General features: G+C 49.2%; 1 protein-coding gene across 1 annotated transcript in view; it reads left to right on the forward strand.

The window, feature by feature from the left end:
- sipa1l3 (signal-induced proliferation-associated 1 like 3) overlaps nt 1-9,827 on the forward strand; it is a 79,547-nt gene extending 69,720 nt beyond the window's left edge. The window contains 10 exon segments of the mRNA XM_035385365.1: nt 94-212; nt 547-971; nt 1,495-1,761; nt 3,126-3,288; nt 3,866-4,058; nt 4,374-4,523; nt 4,628-4,754; nt 5,123-5,204; nt 5,307-5,459; nt 5,573-9,827. Of these exon segments, the coding sequence (XP_035241256.1) occupies nt 94-212; nt 547-971; nt 1,495-1,761; nt 3,126-3,288; nt 3,866-4,058; nt 4,374-4,523; nt 4,628-4,754; nt 5,123-5,204; nt 5,307-5,453 (1,673 nt within the window). The 3' untranslated portion in view covers nt 5,454-5,459; nt 5,573-9,827.
- The last annotated feature ends 1,893 nt before the right edge of the window (nt 9,828-11,720 follow it).

Genomic DNA, 11,720 nt, shown 5'->3' on the forward strand with positions numbered 1-11,720 from the left:
GTACATACACACACTCGTATGTACACGTTGATAAATGCACATATTCTCAGAGTGTCATGTCTGTCTGTCTGTCCGTGCTGCTCCGCCCCGTAGAACCCCTCTGGCACGTACCGGCATCCTCGCGAGGGCCCCCCTTGGGCGGGGCAGGGGTGCAGAAGAGGCCCGGCCGGCAGGACGTCCCGGGGAAGGACTCCCCTAACAGGCACCTGAAGGTGAGGATACTGTGATCTCGCAGGGAACTGGGCAGAGAGGTGCATGGGCACGCCCACTTAATACATGGACACGCCCACTTTGTGCAAAGATACGCCCACATCGACTGGATCCTTTGCAGAGGTCCAAGAGTGGAGCTGCAGTGGAGAGCAATCGGAGAGCGGGTCCTGCCTGTGTACTGTCAATATGCACTGTTTTAAGGGTTTATACTGTTCCAGGTGTTTTTAACTTGGGGTGATAAACATGATTAATATTAAAGATCAACGACACAAATATAACACGGTTGTGTGTGTGTGCGTGCATGCGTGTGTGTATCTCTCTCTCTCTCTCTGTTAGGGCGAGGCTCAGTACTCCAGTCACTCCAGCAGTAACACGCTCTCCAGCAACGCGTCCAGCAGCCACAGTGACGAGCGCTGGTTCGACGGCAGCGTGGGGGGCGTCGGGCCGGGGGGGCTGGTCGACCCGGCCGAACTGGACCCTGACCCGCTGGGCAAGGGGGGCTCCAACGACAGCGGCATCGACGCCGCCCCTCTGTACACCCCCAGCCCCAACCCCAAGGCAGGCAAGGCCACGCCTCCCAAAGCCCTCCACGGCTCAGCCACCTATAGCGGCCTGCAGGAGCTCGCTGGCCACTCCCACTCCGCTGAGGCCCGCCGGAGGGAGTCCTCTCCAGCCGTCCCCATGCCGGCCAATCAGAGCAAAGGATACCGCACCCGCACCTTCCCCCCACCCAGCGCCCATACCGACTCCTACAAACCCAGGTGAGGAAGTGCGTGCGTGCATGTGTGCGTGCGCGCGTGTGTGTGTGTGTGTGCGCGTGTGTGTGTGTGTATGCGTGTGCCTGTATGCGTGCGCCTGCGCATGTGTGTGCCTGTGTGCGTGTGTGTGTGTGTGTGCAACAGACTGAACTCCCTGCCCTACATACCTCTCTCCCTCAGTGCCCTGCCGATGGCCCACAGTAGTCCCTGCTGCAGCTCAAGCATTAGGCTAATCCCCAGCTGGGGGGCTACTGTGGGCCTTTTCCTGGGGGGATGCACAGCTGCGTTTCCCCCGCACCCCCTATAGCAGACAGCCCAGCCTGGGGATTAAGGGATTTCATCTGTAATGAGAACATTTGCTACCCTACCCCCACCCCGCCCCTGGCCCCGCCCACCAGCCTACAGCACTGACCCTGGGGCGCGTGCGACCCTGACCTGGAGCTGTTACAGGACTGAACTTCTGAGTGACCCTGTTAAACACTGCAAAACACTGAAAGAGAGCGTGTGTGTGTTCGTCTGTCAGCAGGGCGTGCTACACTCCCCAAGGGTACAAGACCCCATCGGTGGACAAGCCCCGGCCCGCGAGAGCCACCACGGTCACGCCCACCTCAGGCTCCGCCCAGTCCAGTGCACAGCAGCTGTCCAGCTCCGCCCCCAAATCCCTCTACGGCAAGAGCAAGCACAGCAGCTGGCAGCACCGCGAGGATGCTGGCACTGTCACTAACACCGCCACCAACACTGCCGCCAGCACCGGCACCAACAGCAGCTCCGACAGCAGCAGCAGCAGCAGGAGGTAAGAGGGCATCGGTGTGACCATGTTCTTGGCTTATAACCTGTAGGAAATGGGGCTTGCAGCTCAGGGGTTGCAGGTTTCATTCCCAGGTGGGGCATTGCTGTTGTACCCTTGAGCCAAGGTACTTTTACCTAATTTGCTTCAGCAAATATCCAGTTGTACAAATTTAGCCTGTAAAAGGAAAATGCGCTATCTCTTGAAGGGTGTCTCTAAGCAAATAAATGATCCAGTATGTATGTGTGCATGCGTGCTTGCATGTGTTTGTTTGTGGGTGCAGGGGCAATTCCTGAATGCACACAAATGCGTCTGTGAATACTTTACATCACATCTTGTGTAGAGCCTTGCATCCATGTTCAGTTCTTTGGCTTTTTTCATTTTTATTTATTTTTATTTTTTAACAGTGTCATTTATGACCTGTATTAAGTAAGTCATAAACACAGCGTGTAGTCTGTCAACAAAACATACAGTAGATAGTGTGACCTTCCACATGGTGTGAACTCCTTTGTTCTGGCGGGCTTGTATATGTGCATGTAGTGTGAGAACCGCCAAGCTGTCACGCTAAGCACTTTTTCCCAGGCTGCATTTCTCTTAGCTCGTGACTCGCAAAACTGCATCCTGTCGCCATGACGGGCTCAGAGCTAAAGCAGCTGCACGGTCAGTCACCAGGTCCTGATGCACCCCAGCTACAAGCCGGGGTACCCTAGCCTGCTGGCGCACTGGGAGCCAATAAGCCATCTCTAAAGCACTCATGCTCAGTGTGATGCATTTATAATCCCTTCTGTCGTTCACAGCAGTGGAGCCCATTCCCAGGGTTACTCTCCCTGTGTGGGGGTTACAGCAGTAGTACAGTAATCTGGGCATGCTAGCCAGCGCAGCAGTTTAAAGCTAACGGCCTGTGAACGGTCCTGTGTGTATTCGTATATGTTTGATATCGTACATCTCGTATTTTTTTCTTTATTGAAGCCGTATTGTCTGTAATCAGAGGGGAAAACTGCAGTCGCTTCACTGCTGGTCGCAGCTCAGAGATTGCTGACTGCGCAGAAGTTCTGCCCGGGTGGTTTGTTATTAAATTATAGCTCTGTTCACACAGAGGTGTGTTAGAGTGTGTAACGGTGTGCTGTGCACATTTATTGAGGTGTGTGATATGCCGCCTTTTTTTGTGCGTTATTCTAGTGTGTGACAAGCTTTGTCACTGCGCTGTGTGTTCAGTCCGGCCTGTCTTAATCTGTTTTGTGTGTACTGCGCTCCTTCATGGTGCTGTGCTGTGTTCAGGTAGGGGTGTGCTGTGTATGTACGTGTGGTTAATGTAGCTCTGTGTTCAGGTGAGAGCGTTCTAACCTGTGGTGCTGCGCTCCTGTGTTCAGGCAGGTGGACCTGAACTCTAAGAACGTGTTTGGTCAGCCCCGCCTGCGGGCGTCGCTGAGAGACCTGCGATCCCCTCGCCGCTCACACAAGAGCACCGTGGAGGACGACCTGAAGAAGCTCATCATCATGGACACGCCCATGGACACGCCCCTCAGAGAGGCTGTGAGAGACGTGGCTGTGCGCACACACACAAACACACACACGCACACCGACATGTACAAACACACACACACACACACACACACACACACACGCACACACACACACACGCACACACACAAACACACACACGCACACGCACACCGACATGTACAAACACACGCACACACACACGCACACGCACACCGACATGTACAAACACACGCACACACACACGCACGCCGACATGTACAAACACACACACGCACACACACACACACACACACGCACACGCACACCGAGATGTACAAACACACACATGCACACACACACACACAGATGTACTCTTTCTCTCATACACACACATGCACTCAAGTGCATATACACACCAAAACATATACTTACCCACGCTTACTCTCCCATACACACACTGTACTGTATCTGCAACTGCTGTTACTCTGCATGTCTGTGCTGTAACTGTGACTGTGCTGTGATTGTGTGTATCTGTGCTGTGTGTAACTGTGTTGTCATTGTGTGTATCTGTGCTGTGACTGTGTGTGACTTACTGTCTGTGACTGTGCCGTTTCTGTGGTCTCCCCAGTCCCCTCGCCGGGCTCTCCAGCGCACTTTCTCTGATGAGAGCCTCTGCAGCGGCCGGCGGGACGACAGCTTCGCCTGCACCCCCCCGACCGACAGCCAGGCCTCCGCCGGCGACCTGCTGTTCACCTGCACCCTGCCCACCCGCCGGCACGGCCACACCCCCGCCCAGGGCTCCCTCCTGTCCAATAAGAAGGGTGAGCCTCTCGCTTCTCTCCACGCTATTGGATGAAGTTTCTGTGATGTATTGTTCACAGAAAGTAGACCCTTCTTTGTACAGGTGGAGATTCTGAGGAAGTTTGGGAGGTTGAGTGTTTATATAACCTGTGAACGTCTTGGCGTCATTGTATTTGATTGGTCCATTTCTGCGTTTTGATTGGTCCATTGTTAGTAGGCTGGGGATATTTTCCTTTCTGAAATGCCTGGGCAACTGCATTAGATCAATGAATGACTAAAAACTCCTTTCTCTCTCCCTCCCTCCCTCCCTCCTCCCCCTACCCCTCCTCTCTCAGTTCCTCTCTCTGCCTCGGAGCTGTCTCTGACAGAGGTGAGGGATAAGGTTCCCCCGCTGCGGCGTTTGGACCCCGGCCTCATGCCCCTGCCTGACACGGCCTGCGGGCTGGAGTGGACCAGCCTGGTCAACGCTGCCAAGGCCTTCGAGGGTACGAGAGGGAGGGCCGTCACAGCGACGATGATGATGAAGATATCGGTGCGTGTTGTTGTTGAAGATAATGACGATGTGCGTGTGTTTGTGTGTATGTTTCAGTCCAGAGGGCGGTGTCTCTCTTCTCCCTCACCGATTCCCAGCCTGGGGGGGCAGAGCTGCAGCCGTCTGTCAGCCCAGTGCAGTTCCACACCCCCCAGACCCCCCGCACCACTCCCACCATCAGCAGGTAATGATGTGTACCGCACACACACACACACGCTCACGCTCACACACACTCAACACACACACGCACGCACACACACACTCACACTCACACACACACAGACTATGCACCATCCCTACAGAAGACGGTTATAATTCAGTAGAGCTGTGACTGTCTCCTCTGGGAAAAGCGGTTGTGGGGCGCCCTCTTACCTGCTTAGGAAATGAAACAGAGTGAGGGGCTGCACCACAGTGCCACCTTTTGGACAGTTCTTGGGATAGCTTGTGCAAAATGAGAGATGGTTATATGCTTAAAGTAGTAACATAAAGCAGTCTTGTATTGTGCCAGAATGTCTTGTATGAAATAACAGGCGTGCTTGTGTGTTGCTGCAGTGACGAGGCCCCTAACGACCTGTCGGGGCGACTGTATCACCTGGAGGTGATGCTGAAACAACTGAACAATGACCTGGAGAAGGTGAGTCCCTCACAGAGCTTTGACTGAGGTAATGAGGACAGAGAGTGAGTGTGTGTGTGTGTGTGTGTGCGTGGGTTTTCACCCCTGCTCCCTGTCTCTCAGGAGAAGCAGGATAAGGTGGCCTTGCTGGCGGAGATGGCGAACCTGCGGGAGAATAACCAGCGCCTGCAGGAGGAGTCCCTCTCCGCCAGCGAGCAGCTCCGCAAGTTCAGCCAGATGTTCACTGGACCCTCCGGGGACAGGAAATGACCACAGGTCAGGAACAGGAAATACTCACATTTACAATATAAGGCAATCGTCAGGTAAATGATAGTTTCGGAGAGCTGTTGAAGGTGACACCCCATTCTCCTCTCTTCCTCCTCCATCAGGGACTCCCATTGGCTGAAGCTACTGGTGACGCCCTCCCCTGGGGACGTGGTCACTACAAGCTGGGGGAATCCTGAGATACTGGACCAGAGTGGGCAGTGGTGGGACCTAACGGGACAGGATATGCCTAAGAGACAGTCCTGGGTGGGGTCCATCTCCCCCACATCAACGCCCACATTTTCTGCTGGCCCACCACAGGTCCCCTGGCAGGGGAGGCACTGGTACCCCCCTCCCCCCCACCCAAACATGCGCTCCTGGTCTGGAGCAGAAAACACTGATTAGCACCTCCCACCTCTTCCTTAGTGACTGGCTGGCTCCAGGTTCAAATGCAATTGAACCAGACATTGTGGGAAGAGGTGCTATTGTGACTTATCTTAGGTTGGCTTTTGGGTGGAACAGGTACAGAACTATTTTTTTTAAACCTCATACAAGTCTTAAAAGGCATTCAAGGTGGAATTTTCTGATCTGAATCAGTTCTTTTAGCAGATTATTTCCTTATCTCTGCTGTTTTCATCACTGTCATTACCTTTATTTTAAAAACACTAAAGTCTTAATTGATACTTTAACTAAAAAAAATCTGTCAAGATAGGATTAACCATACTGTACTACTCCCAGAAGGCCTCATATCAGAAGCAGATCAGCCAAATAGAAGCTCAGTGCGTGACTGTTTGCTTAGCTGCAGGGCCCATTCTGAAATGACTCAATTTCCCATGTTGCACTGCACAAGGTGCAAGTGGGTTAAAAGAAAGCATGGTACTATACACCAACCTCAGTTCATTGTTCAAAGTGCGGTACGTTCTCCTGGGACTGACTCAGAGTTAAAATGCGCAGCACAGCGCGCAGTACTGTAGCATGAAGCTTTAATTTGCCCTTCGGCACTCCTGCAATCCATTAATAATTCATGGAGACACAAGGACTGCAGCAGACCGAATGCGCGACTTATAGAGTATCGCATTTCTGCGGAGGGTACTTCTCCAGACAAAATACCCACACTGCACCGCCAGAGGGAACGTGTTTGAGCTGTTAGTTGTCCCGGCAACGGTGTAGGAACATTATACGCATTCGCTGTTATGCACTCAGCTGGTAGGAGAAGCCGCCCGCTGGACTAGAATGAAAATAGGATGCCACTGAATGGCCTCTCATTGGTGCTCAGCTTTGAGCAGTCATCTCTCGAGGGTTCTGCTTTATTGGAAGCTCTCATTTAATTTTATTTTCAAGGGCTATTTCGGCATCTTCTGCTGATGAGAGCTCCTTGTAATTGGGCTTTAGAAATGTAGTTATGGTTGGGGACATCACTTATGGGGACTCTTCTCCATCTCTGCAGCTGTGTAAGGATCCTGGAACGTTTTTACGTGTGCTTATGTTTTATTATCATTTATATTATATGCAGGAAGGCAAGATACTGTTTTTTGGTACCAACAGCAATGAGGTGCTGATTAAGTGTGGACCCCACAAGCACACACACACACACACACACACACACACGCACACGAGAGTGTAATCATTCACTCTGCTAGAACAGCATGTAATTGTGGAAATGCAATTAGCATCGATACACCAAACCTACCCAGGAAACGTTGGGCGCAGATGAGCTGGAGCATTCCTCGGCGGTGTGGAATCCTGGGAAGGTCAACATTCTTAACCCCGGACCAGAGGGATGTTGACCCGGATGTGACTGTAATTGTTCCCATTAAACAACCACATTGACGTTGGCAGCTGCAGGGGACAGTTTGGGGCTTTCTGTAAGGGAGCTCACTGACTCCAGACCAGCCCACGCTGCCTCTCATAGCTCACGTCACAGGCCGAGCCGGCACTGGACCTGATCCCGGATGAGAGGAATCCGAAGGAGAGAAAAAAGGAAACAACTGAAAAAGACGCTAATAAAGACAGCTGCGAGCACAGCGGGAGTGTTCCACCGCTCACCCGCCTTACGGTGCTGCGGTCTTCAGTGCCACCAGCAGAGGGAGCACTTTCCTATACACAGGAATCCCTGAATCACAAGAGCCCTGTATACGAGTAGGTAATCGGAAAGAATTGTGAGAAGTGAGCTCCTTGGTTGATATTGAGGCACTGGGCCCACCTGATCTGGACAAACCAGATGATAGTGTGACACATGTGACGTGGGTTTTATGTGATCGCACACTGTGTGAACGTAATAATATCGGGAGCAATCATTGAGCACCATCGTCTCTGTGACATACTACAAAAAATATAAAAAACCAGCAAGTGTTTGCACAAAGGGGATGCTTATCTTGTCTTGAACGTGTGTGCCGTGGGTCTATTGGTTTTTACGGGGCTGCTCTCTCCTTTTCTAAGGACAGGACGTGGCAGCAATGACAGGAAGTGACATGGTGTCCCACAGTGTGGTCCCCAAAGATACTGTAGATATCTGTGGTGGCTCTACTTGTTCTGTACTGTATGAAAGTGCATCTTGCTGAATAATGTCACTGGACTGTGGTTCAGCCAAGGAGGCACTATTCAAGAGTGGGCGGGACACACATATGTCCCTATCTTAAAAAAAGATATATCTCTATGCTCATTAATCGTAAAGACACTATATTTGTACAGCTAGCTAGCTAGTTTATATTCCTATATAGAATCTATTTTTCTGAACCGTGTGTGAGTTGATGAAGTGAGAGGCAGGACTTGCACGAGGGTGGCAGGACTAGTGGCTCTTGTCATAGGAAGGCTTTTTGTCTGCAGTCCTAGACCCCCCCCTATCTGTGTCAAGATTTCCTACTGGTGGGTTGTGAGCTAATTCGGGGATAGAGGGTCCCCTAAATTCTGTTGAAGTCCCACATAGACCCTGTTCCCTCAGTTCAAAGTGGCTGGGTGGTCTTGTGTCCATGCATGTGAGTAAAGCTGTGGACAAGTGCCCCCCTCCCTTCCTAAACAACTGGACCCCCCCTCTCAGGACCTCCACTGGCTGCCCTTTCCTAAGACATCTCCTATTTATTTTCTATTTATTACCAGTGTGTACATGTACACCTGCACAGCTGTGGCCTATCGATAACTGGAAGAGAGGGACACTGCAAAATGGGCTGAAATTGAATCTGTGTTTCTGTCCCTGAGCAACACTCTACTTACACACACACTCATCTCCCTCCATCTCTCACTCTGTCTCATACACACACACACTTATCTCCCTCTATCTCTCGCTCTGTCTCATACACACACACACACACTTATCTCCCTCCATCTCTCACTCTCTCTCATTCTCTTGCTCTCTCTCAGACACGTATGAAAAAGCGTACTCTTGAGTAATGCACACCGAGAGTAACACCCGTAGGACAGAGACACAGATCTCTCTAAGCCCTGTCCCTCTCCTGCTGTCTCTTGTGTTTTTCCAAAAGCTCCTCTGGTGGTTTATGGTGGCCTCCCCTCTTGACGCACTGTCCCTGTTCTCTGTCCCTCAGTACTGTAATCACTGTCCCATCAGTGCCGGGGCACCTGGCCCGGGAGAAAACCACAAGGTAACGGAACAAAAGCAGCATAGTGCTGACACGTGTGATCAGCACTAACAGGAATCATGCTGTGATTGTTTTACAACATTATCTGCACCATCATTGTCTTAAGTTTTTTTTTTTTTTTCTTTGTATTGTGTTTTAAAGAATTTATTTTTATGTATTTGATTTTTTTAGTTGTTTAAGATAAAAGATAATGAATATATTAATGTTCACCACCAGTACCGAAGCAGGAATCATAAACAGTAATTAAAAGAAATTGTATGTAATCATTTTTTAACTTGTTATTTTTTCATAATTTATTATTGGGACACATTGGCCACTTTTGCAAGCTGGAAAAATACAAAAAAAGATTCTGAGTGGGTATAAGAGGGCATCCTGCTTTCTAGTGTAAGCTGTTTGATCTTGGATCATTGTACAAATTTGATTTTATTTTTCATTTTGATTTTTTAATTTTAAGATTGGAGCTTCCTGCATGAGGCAGGAGGCACTGTAGAAGAAAACTGACTGTTGATATTTCTCTTGGTGTCTCCTGGGGATGTTGTATCAATGAGTGTACATTGAATGGTGTAAATTATGTTCTCATTATTTTATAAGAAAAAATATATTAAAAAGGAAACAAAATCTTTCATAAAGTTGGGGTCTTATTTCTTATTTGTTGTGGTTGTTTTGTGACCATTAATCAACCTGTAACTAGACTGATTTTTATGTCCATTTTTTGTATGCATTTTGTTTTGTTTTGGCTTGCCAGCGTATGTGGTGAACGCAAAATAAATGTCTCATAGAAATTGTCTGCCAACATTCATATTGATTTCTAAGAGCAGGGTGCCCATATTACTTTCTGAGAGCATAGCAAAAGCATGATCTTTCCTGACTAGTCTGTTACGGAGTTTGACATCTCCAGTCTACGTGTCGTCTGTCCACATTAATCCGCTCACCTCACTGTGTATGAATGTGTTTTACTGTGTGTCCACTTTTTCCACTCTTAAGTGTTCCACATAGGGACCATGAAAAACAAAAACTTTTTAAATTCTTCATGCCCCTTTTTTTCTCTGGTTTTGGAATGCCCGATCATAAGTGTATCAGCGCTCCTGACTGCGACCTCTGCTGTTGAGTAAGGCGAGCGCAGACGAGCACAGCACGCCAAACGCCGCTGCTTATCCCGCTGCTCTTAGCAAGCCAGGCTGGCGCAGACATGCTGCTTAATGAGCAGCCACGCATGCACCTGATCAGCAGGAAGGGGTCATGATGAGACGCCGTCGTCCTGCCTGGCTGAAAACCTGCCGTCCGTGGGCAATGCTAGAGCCAAGCATGCATTCCCCCGAGGGGCTGCTGGCCACAGGCAGCACTGGCACGGTCCTGATCCCATATTTGGCTGTGGATCCATGCGCAAGAACTGAGACTTGACTTAGGATGAGCCACCCAGTAGCTCCTAGGCTGTGAAATTTTGATAGCATGGAATCTTCATATTTGCAGGTGTCATAATTTCCCTGGATCACACCTGCATTGTGCAGATAATTGCTGTTTGTAGTAGGGACACAGCCCATGGTAGACCCGCCCTTTGTAGTGGGAACACGGAGTCTATGGTAGACCCGCCCTTTGTAGTGGGGACACGGAGTCTATGGTAGACCCTCCCTTTGTAGTGGGGACAAAAAGTCTATGGTGGACCCTCCCTTTGTAGTGGGAATAATGGAGTCTATGGTAGACCCTCCCTTTGTAGTGGGGACACGGAGTCTATGGTAGACCCTTCGTTTGTAGTGGGGTCACAAAGTCTATGTCCCCACTACAGACCCTCCCTAGTAGGCCCATTGGCATGTTTTGTTTTACTGCCTCCCCACATTCTACAGATTGAGCACTTTTGTGGTTGGACAAGGAGGGTGCTGCTTGTGTGAGGGTGAAAGGTCATAGATTAAAGAGGGAAGGTGTGTGTGTGAGGGTGGAATGTCGTAGTTTAAAGTGGGAGGGTGTGTGTATTGAGATCCCTATCGATGATCATTTGGTTACAGGCCATAAATTAGAGGTGTGTGTTTGTACCCTGTAGCCCCTGTCCCATGCAAAGAAGTCAGGGGGTGTAACCATGGCTACAGTAAGATAACATCTCAGATTCAGGTGCTCCCAGCACATCATAGCTCATTGTTTGTTATTGATCTGCTACCTGTCAAGTGAATGGTAATATTACATAAGATTATAAAAATGTATCTAGCATAAGAATTTAGATGCAATTTAAGTTTATTATATTAATGATTATTGATATTATTAATTTCCATTGGTATAATTGCCATTTATGTTGCCATGAATGTAGGCGAATTTATTAATAACATTTTAATTCATTTTATTAAAATCTAAAATACTATTTTTAAATTATATTTTGTTTGGTAGACAAAAGAAATGCAGACCTATGAAACACTGCATGGATCACAATTCACTGGTGAATCTTTGAGATTGGTATTTACTTCACTTCATATCTGGCTTGTTTATAAAACAAATATTACGTTTCTCTGGCTACGAGTTTGTATTACCATGTCTGACTTGACCAAAACGTCTGATTTTTAATAGCCAGATGTGCAGCCACCTTGAAGTTTGGTGTACCTTAATACTGGTAGTACGCACTCCCTATAGTTTGTCAGACAAATTTGAGAATAAATCGTACGTTTTCGGCTGTCTCCGAAAATCACGTGATAGCATC

Source organism: Anguilla anguilla, chromosome 12 (assembly GCF_013347855.1).
Source record: "Anguilla anguilla isolate fAngAng1 chromosome 12, fAngAng1.pri, whole genome shotgun sequence".
NCBI classification, from domain to species: domain Eukaryota; kingdom Metazoa; phylum Chordata; class Actinopteri; order Anguilliformes; family Anguillidae; genus Anguilla; species Anguilla anguilla.